Source organism: Sturnus vulgaris, chromosome 2 (genome assembly GCF_052056855.1).
Source record: "Sturnus vulgaris isolate bStuVul1 chromosome 2, bStuVul1.hap1, whole genome shotgun sequence".
Taxonomy (NCBI): Eukaryota; Metazoa; Chordata; class Aves; order Passeriformes; family Sturnidae; genus Sturnus; species Sturnus vulgaris.
In genome coordinates this window covers 23,578,948-23,602,609 of record NC_142244.1, presented here as the reverse complement: position 1 = coordinate 23,602,609, position 23,662 = coordinate 23,578,948, and the positions used below count along the sequence as shown (strand labels likewise).

The 23,662-nt window shown below is 43.0% G+C and overlaps 2 protein-coding genes across 11 annotated transcripts in view; both read right to left on the bottom strand.

Moving 5' to 3' along the window:
• Positions 1-332: 332 nt before the first annotated feature.
• On the bottom strand, positions 333-8,174 carry ZDHHC23 (zDHHC palmitoyltransferase 23). The gene is made up of 3 exons (XM_088155839.1): positions 6,619-8,174; positions 5,747-5,914; positions 333-4,950 (listed from the first exon to the last, which is right to left on the bottom strand). Exons 1-3 carry the CDS (start codon positions 8,172-8,174, stop codon positions 4,683-4,685), a joined length of 1,992 nt encoding a protein of 663 aa, XP_088011965.1. The 3' UTR covers positions 333-4,682.
• A 496-nt stretch (positions 8,175-8,670) lies between these two features.
• Positions 8,671-23,662, bottom strand: part of GRAMD1C (GRAM domain containing 1C) — a 50,957-nt gene continuing 35,965 nt past the window's right edge. For 7 of the 10 annotated variants that reach the window (XM_088158914.1, XM_014878608.2, XM_088158912.1 and 4 more), the window contains 9 exons: positions 18,322-18,468; positions 17,415-17,533; positions 16,182-16,324; positions 14,499-14,602; positions 13,629-13,808; positions 12,123-12,180; positions 11,508-11,618; positions 10,561-10,666; positions 8,671-8,892 (listed from right to left, as the gene is read on the bottom strand). In XM_088158914.1, the coding sequence (XP_088015040.1) occupies positions 8,815-8,892; positions 10,561-10,666; positions 11,508-11,618; positions 12,123-12,180; positions 13,629-13,808; positions 14,499-14,602; positions 16,182-16,324; positions 17,415-17,533; positions 18,322-18,468 (1,046 nt within the window). In that variant the 3' untranslated portion in view covers positions 8,671-8,814. The remainder of the gene's footprint in view (positions 8,893-10,560; positions 10,667-11,507; positions 11,619-12,122; positions 12,181-13,628; positions 13,809-14,498; positions 14,603-16,181; positions 16,325-17,414; positions 17,534-18,321; positions 18,469-23,662) is intronic. The other 3 variants (XM_088158916.1, XM_014878609.2, XM_088158913.1) reach the window with 2 other exon arrangements.

The window sequence follows — 23,662 nt, the reverse complement described above, 5'->3', positions numbered from 1 at the left end:
TCAGTGGGAAAACAAGACACAGGGGCAAAAAGGCCAGGAACCTGATCAGATACTGGTAATACATTGCTCATAATATGAAAGATGCCCATTCCTACCCTGGTTTCTAGGATGCTGAGAACTGCCAGCAGGTCTTTCTTTCATCTCGGTACCAACAAACTCAAAGGTCAACTTTTGCAGAACTGGAAGAACATTTGTTTCCCACGTTTTCCTTAGCCTGTTGCTCCCTTATCCCCACGTCCAGCTCACAGCTGAATAGCCACGAGATAATGGCAGCTTTTGGTCATATGGCTTGCCTGAATGTGTCAGCATAAATCAACAGGCCACTCCACAGATCATTTCCATTAATTTATTTTGATTCATTTGATACCCATTTGGAAACAATATGATGCAAAATAGACACAAAAATACACATCAGCCTCTTCAAAAAAGCTCACAAATGTTTCACAAAGTTTCCTCCTAAAGCTCAGTTTTTAAAAAAATACTTTCCACTTTATTCCATCACACTTCACATTATCATTAGATGAATTCCATAAAGACAAGATCTTGGGAGGCTGAATTCCCACATTTCAGAAAGAACCTCACCTGCCTGCAGACAGATTTTTGCTGCATGAACATCCTGGTAATGACAAAAAAAAAATCCTTGGTAACTGTAGAATTTTTCACTGAAAGGAATACAGGAAAACACATCCATAATCACACACGCTTCCTGCCCTAATGAGGCAATATACATTCATATAGGAGGAAAAAAAACAAGCACATTATTAAGACATTAGGCAGTGAGGCAGTATCTATTTTATCTTCAGAAGAAATTTTACAGCAAATGGTTTCATTAAGACACTTGAAAGCAACCTACTTTGAAGGGAAAAAAAAGCACCATCATAGCATGAAGGCTGAAACGTGATTAGGAGTCACAAGCAGCACCAGCTCAGGCCCACCAGTGACTTTTGTCATTTGAGGACAAGTTAAATGAAGGAACAGTTGATGTGAGGACCTGTGACTCGCCTACAAAAAAGCACAATGCAGGAAGACACAGTTAAAGAATGCTAAGCCACCACTTCCAGGGTGTATTTAATGGTGCACTGTTCCTACTACAGACACCAAACAGTGAGGTGATGGCATTTGGGCATAGAGGGTGTAACACTACAACATCAGCAACATCAGAATAACACCAGAACCCTGGCCTGCTAAGAGCTGCCTGGTCTGCAGAAGTCCAAATTATCTGTGAAACAACAAATGCCTCTTAAAAGGTCGTGAGTAAAGCAAGATAAACTAACTTCCAAAGTCTGGGTGGAAAAACATCAAGGCCGGCTATTACCAAAATCCTTCCCTGCTCTTGATCAGCTTTGAGTCCTTTCTTCACACACAAGGAAAACTTTCAAGAGCCAGCAGGGTACTGTTTTCTGCACTGCCAGGCATACAGCTTTACAGGTGAGACACCGGTCCTTGCCTGAAGGTCACATACAACCCACAAGTCCCCTGTCACAAGCAGGCTGCTCTCACTGCTACAACTCCCAAGCAGCATGGATCTAGGCAGCTACTAACACAAGGAGCCCAAAGACTGACTGTATGCTTAGATTTTAACATTTTTCTATTAGCATGGTCAGTACCAAGCTGAGCAGGAAATTGCTCAGAAAAGAAACTGTTCCTGAGCACACCAGATCACAACAGTTTGCCCTTGCAATAACTGCAAAGGGAGCATTACCCTCCAAGGGTTTCCTGCTAATTCTCAGGGATGTTAAAAGGAGCTCCTAAGTATGCATCTGAAAGGATTGAAACTCTTCTGCCCATTTAGATGCCTTTTAAATAGCCTATTACTTTATGTTTCTCATCTCCCGATGCATTCACAAAGCAAATCCTATCAGGAAGAGGTAAACCAATGCCATGCCGTTAAAGAAACAGTCACCATTACTATGCAGATTACAGCCACCTGAACTTCCCGGTCGCTGAGGAACCGGCATTGCATTTTACTCCTAAAAAAAAAAAAAAAAAAAAAAAAGTCCCATCCTTGCAACCCTTTAGTGGCTTGAATGGTTTCAGTTCCCCCTGGAGCCAGTGCAAAAAATGAAATTTACTTTAGCACTTCACCCCCACTCTACTGGAGCATGTTTGACCAAGGTACAGAATGGTTAGATTAGTCTCAGGTCCTTTGTCCCTAATCTGCACTCCAAATTCCATGCTGCCTGGGAGAACAGCCCAGAGAGAGTCTCAGTGTAAAAAGTTCAGATGAAACCCAGCCACTAAGAGCTCACCGAGAGACAAGGGGAAAGGCTACAGTGACAGACAGGCTGCGAAGTTGCAACCGATCTCTGCCTGTGGGAGCAAGTGAGCACCACGGGGTCAGCACTGCCAGGGAAGTGCCCTGCTATCTGCTCTGCTTTCTCCAGCCAGGAGTAGCAGGACGCTGAGAAATCACTTATCTCAAACATGTAAAAGCTTCCAGAGCTCATTCAGCCCGTGGGAACAGCATTGATTCCTGGGCATGCAGTACACAGAGATGGACAAATTGGCTGTCTCCACTGCTGGGGTTCATTTAGCCCAGGAGATCCTTCTGCCTTAATCTTCCTCAGTGCCAGCAGGATAAGATCTAAGAAGATCCTATACCCACAGCACTCTCATCTCCAGGGTTGCCAAGCTCAACATCATCTCAGCAGGCATCAGAAAATACATATTGGAAACATTTACCTACAACCCAAGTGGAAGCAACTTTGTCTCAATTTGAATTACTAGGATCAGGCTTCAAGCTCCAAACAGAAGGTCATAAAGGAACACTTTGCACAGTCCAGCTGGGTACCTTTTCATTCACATTAGGGTCAAAGTGGTGAGAACCTCCTACAGTGCTTCGTTAGAGGTAGGAAGCAGAAGAGCTATCCCTTTACCTCCTTATAAAGAACTGCTCACTGAAAAGGGGCAAGAGGAAATAAGACAAATTCAGTAACTCTACAGCCACATTCCAAATGTAGCTACTCCTCAAGCATCTGCTGGTTATAAAAAGTGCCACTTGAGGAAACCAAACAGTACAAAGAGGGACACAGTCTTTACCTTAAACTGGGACATGTCACGAGGAACACTCTCAAAAAATATGGCAGAGATCCCAAGGGACAGCCCCTGCTTTCTTTTGGCACCATGCACCATCCATCCATTTGTCAAAAGTTACTGCATGACAGCACATCAAATGCGCATCAGCTGCCCAACATCCTCTAACTGCCTGTCATACCCGTGCACTCGGGGGCAGGAATGACCCTGCACGCATCTGAAAGTGCCACAGCTAGGACAAAGCTCTTATCTCTGCTTTTGTGCTTTGGGCCCAACCTGTAATTCTTGTGCCATGGTCCCCCACTATTTCAGCCAGACCTCTCCTATTACTGCAGGGCCAAAAGCATACATAAAGGGTTTAAAACAAAAAGCAACAAAAAAATCCCACCCACAAAATCCAGAAACCACTGCCACCAAAATCTTTTTATTTTAGCTGAAGCTCAAGTCCAGACCATACAAGTACGTACAAGTGCAGGCTGATGAGGAAAAAATGGCACTCTTGCAGAGCACATTTTAACAGGTTCATTAACCTGCCAGTACAGGTCATCTATCCCAAAAGCAAATACCTCCAACACATCCTCTACCTCTCCTGATGTACCTTAGGGTTGGTTTGTTCCTTGGCATCTTGGCATGAGAAAACAGATCTACAGTCAGGCAGCTCCACAGCAACCAGGTTGAGAGGAGACAAGATCACTATGTTAACCACAATACAACCAAGATGCTACCTACCAAATATGCTGCTAGCAGAATTGCCTACTCTCCCACAGACAGAGGATGAAAATAATTTCCATAAAGCTACAGTAATAACAGACAGACAGCACTCTTGGTTTGCCCTCAAGAGTTCACTGTTACGTGTTGCTTGAAAACTCCTTTCTTGGTATATTTACCTGCTGTCGCATGTCACAACCCATAATCAGAGCAGAAACACTTTGAGAGAGAAGAGCAAAGCCTTCAACCAATACAAACCCAGCTTTCAGAAAGAACAGTGGAATCTCTTTTCACTCATTTAGACAGGGGCAGAATAACAATTTTAGGGGTCAGGAGGCGAATGGATGTTACAAAGTCCTACAGGAACGTAGCTCACAAAGGCACTTAATAGAAGCATGTACACAGCTGGATATAATCATAGATAGTAAAAATAAATAAATAAATAAATGCACCAGAGAGGAGAGTGCTGCCCAGTTACTGCCTAGACAATCTCTTTTAGCTGTATCCAAGGTTCAGTCTTCTGATTTCTCCAAAATGCCACACGTAGGTACAAACCCAGGGATTCCTTAACCTTAACTGCAGGAACCAGTGTACTCTCTGAAGCCCAGCAGCAGGTTCCTCCTGATGCCAGTATTCACATCTAAGGGAAACTCAAGTTCTCAAAATCTTATGCTCTTCGTGCTGTTTCCCATGGTGAAAAAGGCAGCAGGTTCCTCCTCTCCCCATCTGCACATATGGCTTACTGCTTTCTGCATCCTATTGCTGGCTGACAGCACGTGAAGAACCATTCCACATGCGAAAACATCTGGTGTTGTCAGTGAGGGGATAGCCCACACACTGACCACGAGGAAAGGTTGTGTGAGGAAGGAGTCCTGGTGGGAGGGGCTGCTCCCCTGTTAAACAGTCAGTGAGCCACAACGCCACCTGCAGAAAGAGGGCTGTCACACGATGTCCTCAGCAGAGCGCTGTGGAGGAGAAGACCCCAGGCTCAGGAAGTGACCCCAGTTGCACAGGAGTCCCCTGTTATACTGGCCAGTGTCTATCACTAACCCACCCAGCAGTCTGCGCCCAGTGTTGTCCCGCAGAGCCAGCCGAGCTTCCCTCTCAGTCACGTTGTAGCTGATGTTCAACAGCTGGATAACGAGGATGTATCCCATGCCAGCTGTTACAATGGCACAGTACCATACACAGGTGAACGACAGAGCAGAGCTGGCAGCAGGGAAGAAGATGGGAAGGAAGCCATTTAGTATTGTAGCAGCTGCTTTAAAGTGACTTTCCCTGGTAATCACTGTCCTTTCAAATCCCTGTCTACATCTGCCACAGTGATCTCACTTTGCTGCTTTCATCAGATAATCCTTAAAGCCTTTCTCAAAATTAAAGCTTCAGGGCTTACTTAATGAGAGCTTTTACTGCTACTAGAGCTACTCTTGCACATTGCTGTCACACAACCTAGCTCTTTACTCTTCCTGTTGTAATGGTGCTCGGGCTTTAAGGACCCCAGGATGTTCTCACTCTACAGGTCATGGAGCAGAGGAAGGAAGAGTTACTTGTGTACTAGCAGTACTCTGCCCATCTGTGGTAGTGCTGGTCTCTGAACTCGTGTCCAACAGCTCCCACCTCCTTCCCTACCACACAGGGCATATGTTCATAGGCAGGTAACTTGGAGGACAGTCACCAGATAAATAGTGAGGAATGAGAGAGAGAGAGAGCGCGCATGTGGATTCCAGGCTATCAGACCATTACCTGCATCAGGGGGCATACATATTTAAAAGTACATCTATACATAATAAGTACTTCAAATCCTGGCTCCTTCAACTTACTCCAAATAGTGAGCTCTCTTCAAATCTCAGGCTGCCCACCTTACTGAAAGCAGAGAAATGTCATTGCTTTACAGAGTTTTTTAGGGAGCACTTTGCGTTCAGGTCTGACAGCCAGCAGAATGAGGAGCTAAGCTGCCTGAGCAGCCTGCCCCCAACCCCAGCTCTCCCCCAGACAGACATCTCACCTGTAGTCAGAATAGGCCCCGGGGCAGTAGAGCAATGCCACAAATGGAGATTGGCCCCTACAGATGGTGTGCAGGGTCAAGGTAATCCCATACACAGAGGTGAGCATGAAGAAGAAGAGTGCAAGGATGAAAGCTTGATGGTTCTGCTCCCCTACGCAGCTGTTAATCCTCCAAAAGGAAAGAAGATATTACTTGGCTTAAAAAAATAAACCATCTTCTATTTCTTTTCCCTCCCCCAAGCTGTCACAGAACCTGATTTCCAAGGTGCTCCCAGTCAACACGGGCTAAGAACTTTAAAAAAACGTTTAAAGAAGCATTATAACTCTATACAGAAGAGTTACAAAGACAAGACAATAGACCTGTAGGGTAACAGCAGCAGACTGTTTGCCTCAAATCTTTAGCAAGGGTAGTATTCTTTGCTAAGACACATTATAACCTACTGCCCCTTGGTTCCAGCACCACATGCACACCCAAAAGGCAGCTTTGGGTACCCTTGCCCCAGGAGAGCACTAATGCAACTTAACTGCATGATTGATAGTGTTCCACAGACCAAGTCTAAAGAGAGAAAAACAAATCCAAGAAAACCCACATCAAAAACAACCCCAAACTGATGAAAAACAGAGAAGTAAAGGCAATTCTGAAGTATGCTGTAGAAGCTTTCAGCTATCAGGTCAACCCACTTCGAAATAAACAGTTAGAATAACTGTTCTTTTGAGGAGTAAATACAAAGCTTTCTGTATTTAAAGGGTATCGTAAGGTCTTGCACTTAGCAAAAGCAACTCTAATTGCCAGAGACTGTAAAAAAAAAGAAGCTTACTTTAAAAAGGAGGGAACTCAGAAAACACAGGGAGCCTCAGCAGTGCAAAACCTACCAGACACAGTGATGGTCCAGTCTCCTCACACACCTGCCACAAAGCCGGCAGTGCCCTGCTCGGGCTGGCCTGACCAGCTGGCATTTAGTGCACCAGTCCTTTTTCACATCTTCTGGCTGCTCAGCTGACATCCTGCAATAACCTTTAGCCTCCCCATTCACAGCACGACTGCTGCCAGCACCTGAGATGCCATGAAGCCCGCTGGAGCTCCCTCTAACACTCTTGTTTGGCAAACCCTGGTGCGATGGCTTCTCATTGCCTGCTGGGATGGGAAGGTAGCCAGGGTCCTTCTTGGCTCTAGACAGGGCTGCAAGCATAAGAATTAACCCGCATGTGAGAGCGACCACTTGGGAATACTCCACGTGGCCCCGGGGAACCACCTCCCACAGAAACACGTAGTACATATATCCCAAGGAGAAGAGCCCCAGGCTCAAGAAGAAGAGAGTCCGTTCCTTCCTCCGGTGGGTGAGGTAGTAATACCACAGCACCACGACGGGCAGGGACGTCAGGATGACGAGCCCCAGCAGGAAGTGCAGGGAGGCAACGTGGAGGAAGACGGGCAGCAAGACGAGCGGCGGCACGAGGCTGATGTTGAACTTCACGGCCCCCGAGAACCAGGGGACGCGCAGCCGGTCCGTGATGGTGTCGGCGATACTCTCCAGCGCTCCCGGGGGCAGGGATTTGCACGTCAGCCACCTGCGAGCGGGGGGAGCACAGCGCCGGCTGGCACCGGGGCAGCCGCGCTCCCGCCCCCTGGCCCCTGCCCCGTCCCGCTCCTGCCGCCTCCCCCTTTCCCTCTCTCCCGACAAGTTTCCCGGGAAGCGGGGTGCGGCTCCCCCACCCTCAGGGCGGCAACCCCGCGGGGCAGCCGCCGCCAGGAGAGTGTCCCGCAGCCGGGAGGCCCCCAGGGGGTCGCGGAGCCGGTACCTGTCGCAGCCGTCGTCCAGCTCCTCGCAGTCGCAGCAACAAGCCGCCAGGTGGTTGCGCCGGCCGCGCCGGTCCACGTACTCGCAGCAGCAGAGCGGCTCCTCCATCGCCGCCGGCGGCCCCGTCCCTCCTGCGGGGCCGGGAGCAGCTCCCGCCGCCGGCGCCGCCTCAGGTACCCCGCGCGCGCCACCGCCCCCGCCCCGCGGCCCCGCCCCCGCCGCAGCGCCCGCCCGCCATTGGCCACGCGCGCCCCGAGGTGTACGGGGGGCGGAGCCCCCGCCCAGACCGTCCACCTGACGGCGGCGCGCGCCAATGGGCGCGCGGGGGGCGGCGCCGCCGTCACGCGGGGGCACCTGCCTTAAAGTGGCAGTGCAACAGGTGGCGGCCCGGACCCCCCGGTGCTCCCCCCGCACGCCTCTAACCTGACCCTGCACCCCCTCCCGAGCCCACAGCCCGCGTTTGCACCACTGCCTGACGGGCGGAGCACCGCCCAGCCTCGAGGGTGGGGGGCCTTGCGTTTGCTTGCAATTTCCTTCTGTATTCATCTTCTGTCCCTCAACCTGCTTAGAAAACGCTTGAAGCACAGGAAAAGGTGTTTGATCATTAGCGGGCACACCATGCTGAAGCATGGCCCTTGATGGAGGGAAAACACCGAAGGCTGAAATTTCTCTGCTAGAGCTGGAAACATATGGCAAAAGGCAGACTGCCAAAGCTTGCAGTATGCAAGAGATATCAAACCCTTTCCCTGTTAATTAATCTTAGGCATATTCTTCCTTAAGATGGTGACTTGTTTCACAAGGTTCCCAAAGCTAAAAAAAGCCTATGAAGATCCTGTGGCTGTGAATCCACTACGTTCTTTTTTCTCCAAAACTCTCTTCACTGACAGTCATTTTCTACGTTGACACAAAAAGCTGCAATTTCATAAGAGGTAAGCCCAGTTCTCTGCTGAGGGTGTTTTTCCTCTCTCTGAAATGTTCAGATCCGTTCACTAGAAGAACAACTGTCCTTGCTCACTCACCATGGGATGGATCCAAGAGCTCTGCGCTGTTTGGAATTGAGACTCCCCAGAGTAGAAGGCTAGCAGGAGAGACAAGACTGCCAAGCTATGGCAATGCAGAAACCGACTTATTCTTCCACAAACCTTTATTCTGTGCAGCTTTTGAGCTAAACAGTAAAGAATCCAGAGGAGACAGTTACAATCCCTACCCCACAAGTCCTCACACACACATCTGCTCTTCCAATGTCTTGAATGAAAAGCTGATGTGGCTATTAACTCTCAGTTTTGCTGCTCTGTGTCCTGTTCAAGTGGTCAAAGCTTCTTTGGAGCATGGAAAGGGAAATCTTGAGCTGTGAAGACACAATCATCCCCCCCACCAATTACTTAAGTCAGTCTCCTGCATGGGTGAGTGATATCAGGAAAATAAAGTCTCCCTCCTCTTTAAAAGAAAAAGATTTCATGTGATTTCCTCCTCCCTGTTTCCATAAACAGTTGGCTTACTGTGCCTCTCCTAACAGCTACACTCTGTAGAGTTTATAAATACTAACAGTCGAGGATGATAATGTCTTAACACCTCACCAGACAATACCACAGAAGACAAACCACCCCACTCATTTTTAGTCACAGATAATGTTCAGTGCAAATACTTCAAGGAACATGGCAGAACAACTTGAATTTTCTTTTAGTACCTGGCCCTCCTAGTGCATTTTGGTGCCTAAAACATGTTTAGATTACTGACAACACTCAGAAAACACAAGGTAGCAAGCACTAAGATGCGTCAGGACTTCCAGACTAAAAATGTTATTCTGGATAAAAAGGTGGCTAAATTCTCGCTTTTCTTTTTTACACTGTGTTCAAAAAGCACTTAACACTTCACAATTAGGAACTGTAGATAGTAAGCAGAGAAAATAAAAAGGGTATGGAAAACAAATCTCTAAAGTGAAAGTTCCAGCACTCAGGCTTTTTCAAGTTACAATCAAAGTTGTTAATTAATAGACTAATAGCAGTTGTGCATGCAGAAACACCTCTAAACAAGGAGTATAAAAAATGGCTTCTTTTTCTAACCTCCTTTAGTGCATAGAAGAACAAAGAGCAAACGACGGAGTAAGGTACATGTGAACTCCCCCTTCAGCTTTCCTAAACTAATAATTTATTCCATTGCATTTTAAGATTTAATGAACAACCAGAACATTCCTGAGTAGTAAGTAAAAAATAAAGCATGAATTTACAGTCCTTCAGTTACTGAGTTGAAATTTCAGCCTAGGGATTGTAAGGATTTAACAGTCATGGACTTCAGGATCAGAGAGACACAACACTATTCAACTTTTTGTGTGTGTGTCTGTAATATACAAGAGCCTGAAATTTTAAGTTATTGTGAAGAAGGATTATCTTCTGTGGAGCCTTCAGAAACATATGGTCTGCAGAGATTTTTTTCTACTGGAGATTAGGTAGCCCCCTTGATACCAATGCTACGTGAAGCTCTTACCAATATCTAGAAGAGTAGTGGGGAGCAAATGCCAGGATAAACCTGAATGAAGAAACCTCATAATAAGATGGTAAAACACTTCACAAATCTGAGTGTTCTTAGAAAAGGGAATCTGTTTTGAAATACTCCAGTCTTTGCTTTGTCATGATTCAGAACCGCATTAACACATCTCTTAAGCACTTGACAAGTGCTTAAGAAAATTAACATGGGTACTAACTTAGTCAAATAAAATAAAACTATATCAACCAAAAAAAAAAGAAAAACAAAACATCCCAAACAAAGAAACAAACCCCAAACAAAACCAACCAACCAAAACCCCAATCCTCCAAGAAACAAATTCAAAAATCAAAGCAACCAAAAATACCAGAAACATAAATAGTACCCATTAACTAAATTCAAGCCTAGGGCAAAACAGATTAAGAAAACTTTATCTAGCACCAGACCACATCAAACAAAAGCTATGATAACACAAGGGAGAAACCCTGAGTTGTTGAGAAACAAGAATATCACCAGGAAGGATTTTCAGACCTACCTGCTCAAGCATTTCAATTGAGTCTCTTAAAACTCCCTTCACATGTTTAACCTGTTCCTTATCATATTGAGGTATCTCCTCTTTTGATACAATTTCTGGGGATATGCTGAAAAAGATTGAGATTACATCAGAAACATGAAACAAGAACCTCAATGGCTTTTTAAAAGCAACTGTTCTCTGCCACCATTGCTCTGCCATTGCTAAAAGCATCCTCTTACAAAAGCCACATAAAAAGCTGCCTGAAGTTGAATTCCAGTCCTTGTTTTCTTGAAGCTAGTACCTCAGATCTTCACAGGCAACAGCCACCAAGAAAAAACTGTGCTCACATTACATTTACGACATAAGATCCACACTTCAAGGAGCAAGATCTTTCTTATGAAGAAAGTTGCTCTAACCAGTTCTGAGATGGTCACTATAGGAGGTCCCCACACTCCTTCCAGACTCAACATCATCAGGATATGGTTTTTAACTTTTTTGTTGATACTGTATTCAAGAGGAAGCAACATCTTTCTGTGTCTGAGTACAAAAGGCATCTAACATGGAAGTTTGCGAAGGAGAGGAGATTTAGTAGGAGACTCACAGAGAGAAGCTAAAAAGCTAAATGAGTCTTTAACATTCCATTTGAGAACATGCTGGTTCACACAGGATGAACACTTCAGTTCTGTGATCAGCACTATGATATTCACAGAAGATGAGTCACAGCAGGCTGATAAATGCAAACTAAGGTTAACATTTCTCCCAAAACAGCTTGTCAAAAGAAAAATTTATTACTGCAAGATGCAGTCAGACATGCCACTGGATTTTAGCATAGACCACAGAAGTACAGCAAGCCCCAGCCACTTCTGAAAACTTGCCACTGAATTTCATTATTTATAATTTATTTCTTTAGATCAGATTCACACATAAGCTGAAGAAGAAAGCAAGCAAAGATTGTGAATTCAACTTACTTCAAAGAGCTTTCCTCCTGAAGCTGGACATGATAAAGGGACTGAGCTGCATGTTCTATCTTTGATAGTTTGAGGAACAGTGTTATATTCAGCAAGACCAAGAGCAGCAAACTGTAGAGACAAGAACAAAAATCATGTTTTATAACAATTTCAGTTGCAATGCTACAAACACAAGATCATGGCTAAAGACAGCTACGGAAACAGAATCCTCCCAGAATCCTGGGAGAAAAAAAGGTGTGGGGCAGCACTGTACTGAAAATTAATATCTATCTGAACAATTCTTAGCAGTTACCATTAAGCCAGGTAATAGCAAACAGAAATAACAACAGTATCTCTTTTTGGAACTTTTAAAATTAGGAATTAGTAGATTCTAGACTTTATTTTTTAAATAGGATCAGACCTAAGAAAACCTGCAAGGTAGACTCGCTTGACAAGTCAGTTTTTCAGCTTGCATGTCATTTCCAAGTCAATCCATTTCCCTTTTATATCTACATGCTCCACTCAAATTACTTTATCATACTACATGCAATCTTAACATGCAAATGAGGAACAAATACAGATAAAAACCAAGATGAGCTTGAGTCAAGCAACATTTTAATACAAGTGAGTACTTACAAGACACTCATTACTACAATGATGGCAGTGGTCCTACTTACTGCATCTCTTTTCCTTCCTATAAGGCATGGAAAAGGAGGTTAAAAAGTACTAAAGAACATTCCTAAAGGATGACTGCAGATATATATATGTCAATGCCCAGCACTTCACACAGAATAGTGCAACTTCTGATGGGGAAAAAAAAATAAAAAAAAATCACATCATGTAGGTGCACAGGATCACCTCCAACATTCACCAGGGTATTTTTGCAGTCATCCCTAAGAAGCTGGCTGAACAGTCAGGCTCTTCCACCAGAATTCCCCCTACCACTGTGCTGGGGAGAACACAGTGCTGGGGCATGGTCACATTAAACCTGAGAAAGTTGCAGTCCATCCATTACTACTAACATGCACATGTGCTGTTAGTCACACACAGCAGAGATAGGCTGCAAAGTGGCTCTCTCCTGCTTGTTAAAACTCCTTCTCACAACCTGTGTCAGTCACATTTTCCTCTAACTTGTCCCATCCTTACTGACTTGGTTTATCTGCTATCCTGAAAACAACCTTTTGAGACACCATCTGCTATTCATCGGGCAACAAGGATCCGACAATGAGGGATAGAGTGTGCAAGTTCTCTCCAAACTGAGCACCTATCACTGTGAATACACTGATCTTGAAATATAATTAATTTTGCACATCCTGCCCTGGACAAGAGACATACATAAAAGCTGTAGTGTACACTGAGAGATATACTCATCTGAAGAGGGGGAGCAACAGTAGGAAAATTAAGTAATTAGGAAGCAATTTCACATGGATAAAGAGTCCTTTACACATGCTGCTGATGCAAATATTCTCTCACTTTAGGGAAGTGTACTTGGTCCTACCTCACTGTTTACAATTCAGCTTCTGTCATTGAATCCACTATTCCCTGGTGCAAACTAGTGCACAGATGTTCCTAATCTCTCTAGGTGAAGCTAATATTGTATATGCTGGTGGTCAAGTTTGTCATGCCTAAGGGCAGTAGAACTGCAAGAAATGCTTCAGAGACCCAGAAATTACAGGAGCATATGGGAAACACACTTCTTAACATTAAAAATAATCAAAGCTGAGATGACAGAGCCAAGAAGCAAGTGGCAAAGTTCAGTCAACTCATGATCTGTGTGCACAGTTATTTGGAGAAAAAGTAATTTTTCAGAAACTTTAAGAATCAGGTTTGTTTTTTTTTTCCTGATCCAACTCATTTTCAATCCTTTGCAGATACAGAGCAGTATTTAAGATTTTGGTTGATTTTTGTTTGTTTTAAAACTGAAGGTGATATTAGGCTTAACTTCATGAGATACTCATGATAAAAGTGATCATGCATGCTCCAAATCTACTTTATGCAAGCTTGAAGACGCTTGAACTTGTTAAAGCATTTGCTATCACAGACAAGAGTAATATATACACAACTGCTACTCTTGCACTATTTTAAGAGTTATGCTTTCTTGAACATATCTTTTGGAAAACATTTGATATAAAAAATTCCTACCTATTAAGCTGCCCTGAGACTCTACTCCCATGTCACCAGAAGAATGTTGGGAAGAACGTTTGGGAAGTGATTCCGCCAAACCTCGGTGTAAAGTGCGTCGCCTTCGTCTCAGAGCAAGTAATTTCCCAGAGTCTTCTATGGATTGATTAATTGCATATTCCTCCATTAGGAGATCTGATTCTGCAGTGGAAAAAAACCAAGGTTACTGAACTGTCAAAAAGAAAGCTGGAAAGCTGAAAACAAATTGTGAGATATGCAAAGTGGCAGTGAGTGGAACCAGCACACCTTCCAGTACATGAACTTAAAGCAGGTAATTGGCAATCTACACCCTGACCTCCACTCCTGTTCTATTCTAGAGGGCACACTTGGAATGCTCTGAAGAGGTGGTACCCACTCAGTCCAGGCAGGATTGTTCAATGCTATGCCAGACAGCAATTGGAAGAGCACTGCAAGACACTGTTAGACTGTGAGCCTGCAGCAGTGGCTGGCCAGGGTGTGAATAGACATTCATGGAGCCTGCCAAGTGCCACTGTTTCTATTCTTACATGCACAATCAAGGAAATTCTTAGAGATAAGCACATGCAGTTGAGAATAACAGCTTTCCTACTGCTCCTCATGCTTCCTTCTGAAAGCAGTTATGGCCAGGAAAACAACAGCCCCTTGTTAGCTGCAAAGCTTCTTTCATACCCGGGAACTGGCAGATACATTGATGACAGGAAGTTCTGTCTTCAAGATTGCTTAGGTGTTGGCCTTTTCTTCAAGCCATTCTTTGAGGAGCCAGGTTTGACAGACACAAAAACATAGCAAATATACAAAAACAAATAGCAAAGGTAGCCTCCTTACTCCAGCACAAGGTAGAAAAAGCCTCACCAAGTTGTTTGAAGTTTTCTTGTATTCCTCCCCAGGTATTCTTCTCGATTACAGACTTGACAAGGCCCCAAGGCTGTTTTTTGTACTTCACTTCTGCAGAAACCCTAGCAAACAGAATGCAATAATGGAAGAGTGCTCTTCTATACAGCACAGTGATAGCAGAAATCTCTTATCAGAAGCAGGCCTCCAGCTTATGTCTAAAATCTGAAATACCAACTGGAACTGCTGTCACTCTCCAGCTGGGCAGAATTTTCATTCAAAAAATGCAAGAGACTAGCAAAGACAATGTCTCTAGCTAAAGCATCAAAATCCAAATGTCCAAATTATGGGAAATATTTTGGAATGTTTTCCTTCAGACTCAGACTACCAGATGATTTTTACCCTCTGAATCATTCTCATTTTAACACAAATTTAAAATAGGATTCAGGCTTCTGGACAATAAAGTCATGATTTTTACTTTGTACGAATACACATGATATATTACATGGGCACTACAATAGCAGAAGGTGAATTTTTTTATCATAACTCATACATCAAGTGCTCACATCCTACCCTGAGTAGACAGAAATTATAATCTGTCTTTCTGCGAGCATGACAAGAGAGGAAAATTACATTCCTACCATTAATTTCTTAGGTCAAGCTAATCAATACTGCTTCCAGAATAAAAATGAATTGGACTAGAATCCTTCAGAGGGATGCTTCTAATAACTGAGTGAATCCCAAAGCTATTTATAAAGGACGAGTCCTTGATTTCAGCCAAGAACACTGACCATCCTAGAATACACTCTTGTCAACTTTTTAAGTAATCTTCCAAATCAATGTAAGCCCACTGTGTATGGTATAACAAAACAACTCCTTTCAAATAGAGTTTGAGCCATTTTAAGCACAGTTTAGTAAGGCCAGCTGTAACATCACCATATGCCTTCTGTTCTATACATGTATGTGCTGTACACCATGTATACCTAGGTTGTTGCTCGATAAGAGGGCTGTCATACGTCTCATAAAACAAGACTAGGTCTCAAGTAAGAACACTGATTCACTCAAAAAAATATCCAAAGCAGTCTTTCAAGGACCTTACTCCCCTTCTTCTCCCAGTAGAGAGGGAGTTTTCAGTAGTTTTACAGCCTGAGATTAGGCAAAATAGAATCCAGGCTTGCTAACCTTTCCTGAGTACTGATTAAGTTTGAGATAAAAGCTCTTACTAAAGACAGCAGCACTTCCAATGTTTTCAACAAATGGGAGAGGAAATTCCATATCTAGACAGAGTTCACTTTAGTGCCCTCCTTGCAAAATTAAGTACATTTTATCTTCCCTGCACATTCCTGTGAAACCATTCTCCTCTGCAGGCCCTTTGCAAGGATGTCTGGGAAACCTTCTAATAAAACATCTCAATTTTTTCCAATTTCTCTCACTCACACAGCTTCATTCAAAAACACAAGGCTAGTCAGGACCCAGTTCAGTCTTGTAGATGAGTTCTGTACCTCAGAGTCCACATCTCAGTTAATTTCTAACTGCATTAATGAGATCCAAGTACAGCATACATGTGGCAAGAAATGAACTAAGCTTATTTTTCAGAAGAGACCCCAACATTCTCTGTGCTGCTAGCAGATCTTTAACCTAATCATCAACTCAGAACATCCCTCCCTTGGCTTCTGCCCTCCCCCCGTGCAGCAGCCAGCTCACCGTAACCGGCACTTGTGACTGGATGTGCGGCTGATGCAGTATCTGTTCACAGTGTAGAAATAATCATGGTAGGGGACGTCGTGGGTCAGGACCTCAGCATCCACCTGGTAAGACTGACCTTTCTGGCTCTGCTTATGCAGGATCTATCATAAAAGAAAATAAAACTAAGAAGGTACATTCATGGTACACAAATTTCCCCTGCCCCCTTTCAGCCTGAGTTCCTTAGACTGGATCAACCAACTCCAAGTGAACTCAAGGAGAGAGAAAGCCTGAAGAACCACTGTAAAAACCAGTTAAGAGAATATCAATTATAGGTGGGGTGGGAGAAGAGAACATGCCTCCTACTAGAGCCAACATCGGCAGCAGCAGCAGGACTTCCCACTGCTGCCTCCAGTACCAGATGCAAAGCTGGCCACTGTGACCACAGTTCTCTGAGACCTTTCCCAAAGCAGAACTACAAAAGGGTTGAGATTAGAAGGCACCTCTGGGTGCTTGTCTTGTCCAAAATCTCAAGCAGGACTATCCAGAGCTGGTTGCCCAGGACCATGTCTAGGTGGCTTTCCAATACCTCCAAGGAAGAAGGTACCACACCTCTAGGGACAACCTGCTCCACTGCTCAGTCACCCTCACAGTGAAAACATGTTTCCTGATGTTCAGAAAGAATCATCTGTGTTTCAGTTTGTGTCCATCACCTCTGGTCCTGTCACTGGACACCACTGAAATCTGTGGCCTTTGATGGTGAGGGCCTGACTCAGAATTTTCTGCACCCTCCCTTCAGATACTTCTATTAAGTATAGACTGATGCCCCTGAACCTTCTCTTCTCTGGGTTGAAGATTTCCCACTCTCAGCCATTTCTCACATGGGATGCTTCAGTCCCTTTATCATCTTAGTGGCCCTTTGTTAGGCTCTTCACCTCTCATACTGGGAAGCCCAGAAATGGACACTGAACTGTGCCTTTTCACCCCCCAGTTCCTAAGAGATGTTTATACTTTTTCCTACAGATTTCGTGGGGGTTTACAGCCATTTGTAAAGGTAGGAAGCCTCTTATTTAATAAGCATTGGCTCAGTAATGGTGAGAGAGACTGCAAGTCAACCTCAGATGCTCTGTTTAAACTGCAGATGCACATTTAGTTCACTGAACTTTCATCCATAGTCAGAACTCTGACAGACATAGAGCTGACCTGTCTCTTGCTTTAAAGGGCACCAGACAGACACAGAAATGCACACAGTACCTGCTTTTCAGTTGCAGTTGTGAACTTCCCACAGAGTGGATTGTTAATTGTTACAGTGTATGTCAAAGTCCTCAACTGATTGCCATTGGAGTCTCTATTCCAAGGGGTTGATACAGCATCTAGATGAGAAGTTATGCAAAATCTCACATAAAAATTACCTGAAGGGCATTATCTCTGCCCTATCATGTCTTAAGAGTTTGAGAACAGGAGTAGGGGGAAAGACAGAAAACTGATTCATAAGTTGTGGGGCTTTTCCATGAAAAACCTTATCCATGTAGTCTGCTAATAAACAAAGGTGAGGCTCTGAATAGCTGAGCCTGAATCTACTGAAAGGGACTTGAGGGTAGAGGAAAGAATAAGCAATTATATGAAAATGACATTTCCCATTTGCTTAAAGTGGAATAGATTCACTTAGCATTATCAAAAGTTTTTGACACTTTGCCTTCCAAGCTGACACTGAATAAATATAACCCTTTTTGACTTTTCTGTTCTTATGGTCTCAGTGAATAAAATTTACTCATCCAGAAAATTAAAGCCTGTGAGTACATTTAGGAGGATGCAATGATTTTTGCCTGTGTACCAGCCATACAAATTTCATTTATTTCTGGGACACAGTATAACCAGAAACACCCCATAGAATGCATCAACTTAATAATCTACTCAAAATTCAGGCATTAAGGTGCAGTTTTGTGGTGCACTGAAACGAGGTTTTTACTCCAAAATGAACATACCTAGGGAAACAATAGTCTAACTTGAAATATCCTCTCTCACAGCGAAACTTTAAAGCTTAAAAATTCTTTCAAAGCAAGCAGAAACTTAAAATTCAACTTATCCCTATTTAGCAATTCTCAGAGGTAAAAGTTTTCAGGGTAGCTTGTAACAGAGAGAAGGGAGAAGAGTTTATTACCTACTATACTCCTGGAATTAAGAAACCTCTGCATGAAATGAGAATTGGTGAAAAGGATTTCAAACATCTTGTCTGCAGTGATGTGGAAAACTCTGTTTATAAAAAGTCTCCCATAAAGATCATTGTCAGAGACAGTCTCCTTCACTGCTAAGAAAGACAGAGAGATCAGGTTAAGAACAGTATTACTAAGAACCTTTATAGCATTCTAAGCTTTATTACAGCTTAAATTCTTCCCAAGCTCGCATTTGTTTCTTGCTCTCAGAAACACAGTGAGCATAACAGCAAATCATTTGGTAGGTAGGTTGCTTTCAGGAACAAAGTCCAGAGCTGATTTTCAAATACACACCACTACCACCACTTCCCTGTGCAAACTGATAAATTAACAGCACAAAGTACCATCCCTTCAATTTTGCCTTCAGTATTCTACTAATCCTTCAAGAAACACTGGGGAAAGACAAAGTTAGCGTCATTTTCATTAATATGTGTATCTATCGTATAAAAGACAAGCAAGAAGGACAGTAAAACTATAACAGTTTTCTTCTTGTGGCTGGTTTCAGAATTCCGCTTTTAACATCTGTAATATTGGTAATGTCCACAATCTAAGGCACCAGGCAGACTCCCAAACAGTTATTCCCTCCATACCTATTGAACAGGAACACAAGGGATACCCTGCTCCATTTCACATTCCCCAAAAATGCACAAAGAGGCTCAAATGCCATCATGTATTTCAAAGCCATTTAGCACCCCAGTGGCATTCTGTAGCTGCAGCACTGATCTTTGCTGCTTCTGCTGCTTGGTGGTTGCTGGCATGACTCAGCTTTGCGATTATCTCAGCCACACTTGCAAGAGATAAAGGATAGAATTATAATCCTGGGGAGCAAGCAGTTTCCTGTGCCATTCCCAACTCAATCTGTTTATGCTTTAGAAACAAAGTCAATCCTAAACTATAATTACCAGCAAGACAAACAAGCCCTTCCCCTCATCACTAAAATGAAACAAGAAGCCCAAAAGCAAATCTTGCAGCAGACAGACACAAGTCAGGATGGCCAACCTTTCAACTGATACAAATGAATGCTCAGGGCTAGAAAAGGTAAGTGGCAGCCACAAATGCAAAGGTAGTCTGAATATCACGCTGTAGTTCACAAGCTGCCTGCAGGCTAAGGTTAAAGCACTGAAAACATTACTGGCTTGGTAGCAGTCAGTATTGATAAGGCAAATGCACCAAGTGAACAACCACAGCAGTCCCCAACAAAATCCAGTTCTGACAGAGCAGACTTCCTCTCAAGTGCTGCTTCTAGCCTGCTAGAACATCTGCCTCCAAAAAAAGCTCTCCTTGATCTCATCAGGCTTCAAAGTAAGACCCCAAAAATGAAGCGTGAGTGCCGTATTTTTGTGCTTACACTAGAGATTGACTTCTTCTCCGCGCCATGTTCTGCTTATGCAATTCTAATTCCACACAATTATGAGATGGGACAGAAAGCAAACACACATTTCAAGAGGCCTATTTAACCAGTCAATATGCAGTCAATACATGTAGAATACGAATTCTGCTGTGCTGAAACATTCTGCAGGAAGCCAGAAATTCAGCCTGAGTTTTCAGCTTATGTTGACTGTATTTCCTCTCTCAGCTGAATCTAACTCCAACAAAAGGCAGGCCAAGCGACCTGTAAGTTTGACTTCATTTAACAGGACCTCAGCATTACAGATCTCTCAGAGTGCACTCCCCACATCCTCTTTTGCTAAGAGACAGGAAGCTTCACATACTGATGCTGGTATCCCATCCACCTACTGTGCATCAGCTAGCACGGCATCAGATACCAGGCAATTCAAACCTAGTTACTGTGGTTGAGTGTTACTCAGCTGGACCTTGACATGCTCAAGGAACATGCTACCACTTAAAAAAAAAAAAATAAAGATCCAGACATATGATCAAGCCACCAGATAAGCATCAGACCAGCCTTGTCAGCTATTTGTATATGTCTTAGCAAACACAAGATAACCTCTGCCCCAGTAAGCCTTAGCTAAACAACTCAACATCACATTCACGTGAAACACCTGAGGACAGCTACTACTTTTCTGCTGATGCAAGGTAATTTGGTAAGCCAGGGCAACCTGTGACATGCACAAAGCCCATGCTTTATTACCTTAAGGTGCAGATCTTGCTACCAAGCTCTATTACTCTGAGTCTGTGCTCTTTCTAGTGAGTCTGAAGAAAGAGCACCCACAGGTCTAAACAAAACTTACCATAAATTAATTTACCTACACTATCTCTGTATGGTCATGTCTCTAATAAGGAATAGTCAATGAAGTGCCAAGTGCATAATTGAGGAATATGTTTTTTACCTACAATTCTTCCCAGCTCTTGGAAGAAACAAAAGGTTTTTTAAAACATTGTTAGCACATACAGCAGTAATTATCAGAAAATCCAAGCTAAACCTGGGTTTACATATCAGGCCCATCAGCTACTTTAGATGCTAGGATTCAAACAGCTGCTCTCCAGAAAAACTAAACATTTTTGACAATGGGTCTGGAAGGTGCATGCATATTTAAGTGCTGCTGTGAGTTCCACAACTGTGGAACCAAGCAGCAGGATACACCAAGAGCTTGACAAGCTTCAAGTCACTTCCATCTGGCCTCAAATATTTATCTGCAGAAATCCAAAATTAATTTGCAGATGAAGCAGTGAGCACAAACAGTAGCATAGGAATGAATAAGTGTATACTTTATACACTTGCAATTCAAACAGAAAGGCATCTTAAACCATGTATCTCTGCTACAAGTAAAGATGCACGTTTGTCTACTGTTTCATTTAACTCACACATGTAAACTTGTATCTGCCTTTGTTTTTCACAACAGTAGGGCAACAGGAAGCATTTTACCCAAGACTGGCTCAGAATGCTCTTTATCAACAAAATGCTTTGTGCAAATCCAGAGATATCAATCTAACTCCTTCTCTTTCAGTACTCTTAACTCTTCAGCAGCATACAATTATCAACACTAACTCTCTTAACCTGAATACACTTCTAGATGAATTGGAGCTGTCTGCTGAAAGAACAGGAGATTATTCTGACTTTAGGTAAGGATCCCATGGGACCAAAAAACACAGAAGTAAACACATTACCCGGAGTGTCCTGGTTCAGCCTAACAAGAGCAGGTCTCTTCCCTCCCCCACTACTGCCTTACACTTCATAAGGTCATTTTCATCACTGCAAGGCAAGCTATGAAATAATGTTTGAATGTAATACCATTATGCAGCAGGGATGGCAGAGGTTTAAAGACATCTGCAGTGCAAAAAAAGACAGGAAATGGGGGGAAGGGGTAGTAAGAAAAACATTGTTATTAAAATTCCAATCAACCACCAATAGCAAAAAGCTAAACACATACCACAAGCAAATTAGTAAGAAGGTTGATTTTTCCACTCCACAGCATTGGGGGAGGATCAGGATTTTTAAAAAGTACATATGCTAATCTTGGAACTGTTGAACATTTCTATACCGCTGGGGACAGTGAAAAATTACATGCTGCATGAAAGATCTGTAGGTAGAAGCTTTTAACCAAAACCACCTGAAATCAAGTGAATAAAACCAATTCCTAGAAGTGAACATGTTCCATACATCATCTATTTAAAGACTGTATCAGCAGCAGTAACCATTTTCAGAGAACTCTCCTATATTTTAAAGACTAAGTACAAAATTATCTTGGGGAGCTACTAAGTAAGCACTGTCCCAATGCTAGCTTTTTCCATTTCACAGGATAAAAAATCCCCACAACCTTTTGCCTTCAGGTGACTCAAACACATATCCTCCAAACACCAAAGTAAATAATTTTTTCAACAAAATATATCCTTTCAGTATTTTGATTAAAATGCCAATAAGATAACATGGCTACTCTTCCTTACATACACTGCATATACAAAATTTTTTATGGGGGGGAGGGGGACAACTAATACAGGGCTGAAACTAAATGCAACTATCTTATATTTCAAACACTGTATGCCCTATATACCACTATCTGCAAGCAGTCAAGCCTCTGCTGTGCCCATCTTACAGCACCACGGTGCTGCTCTCCTGCAGATCGCATATTTAAGGTGGTTATTAGTACACACAGAAACAATACATAAGTAAATGTCATGTTAAACAAGAACAGAAATGTGTGATCTCCCTGTATACAGTAGAGACTTCTAGCAGAAAATACTTCCCCCTTCTTTCTTTGAAGTATTTAATGTTGCTGAACACAGTCATTGAAAACAAACTACCCTATATACTAGAGTCCTTGAGGAAATTAAAAAGATCTCTTGGCCTTGTGTTGGAAACATGTATTCTATGCTTGAACTGAAATCTATTTTCTGAAATTCAGAATTATAGCCATAGATATTAAAGTTTAGCTTAGCCAAAACTTTGTCATGGCTCAGGATTTATACTCTGATTTATGAAACTGGACAAAAATACCAAGATGCACATCAATATGCCAGTGGTGCACAGTGGGATGCAGACCCCCATCCCCAAGGTGTGAACTGCTTAGGACAAGGGAATTAAGGTTGTGGAGAACAACAGTCTTGACCTTGCCCCTCACCTTATTTGCCAGGACACCTCCATGGGCAGCCTGAGTATGAGCCAGAGGACACAAGAGAAATTAATCGTATGGGTAAACCTTTGCCATGTAGGAAAGCTAGTTTCGTTTGCGTGAAGAAATTCACCTTGAAAGAGTGTGGGGTAACTGCAACAGAAAACAGACAGAGAAACAGAAGAAAAAAATTCTAAGCATGAAGATTCTGAGAGACAAGATTAATGTTGTGAGTCTAGAAAATCCTGCTCTGAATAAAAAAAGACTAGTTTTGGGGAACAGAAGAGAAATAAGAAAAGCAGTATGAAGTCAGTGTTTTTTTTATTAAAGAGACATCTTCCGTTTAATATGTTCTATTTATTCAACATCACTAATGCAGGCAGGGAATATTTACCTGCTATTGTTTAGGCAACTAGCAGCAGGAAAGACAACAGGACTGCTTTTCAATCAGTTTCCCTGGTGACCTTTGCCATAAAAAATAAAATCCAGAGACTGAAGAGAAATGTAGTAATAGAAGATAGGAAAGCCGCAAAATAGCTAAAATATGCAATGGCCAAAACTTTCTATTGCTCTAAAAGATACACCTGTGAAAGAGTAAATTAATTTGTGAAGCTTGTTAAGTGTGTAGGAATATGGCATAAACAGTCTGTTCAAGTAGGCATATTTACAAAAAGGATAATGCCTGACATGCATTGAGTTGAATCTGAACTCAAGCCAACACAGAAGCAGTATAGGTGAGCAACAGCAAAGTTAATGAATATAAGCATGTCCCCAGGGA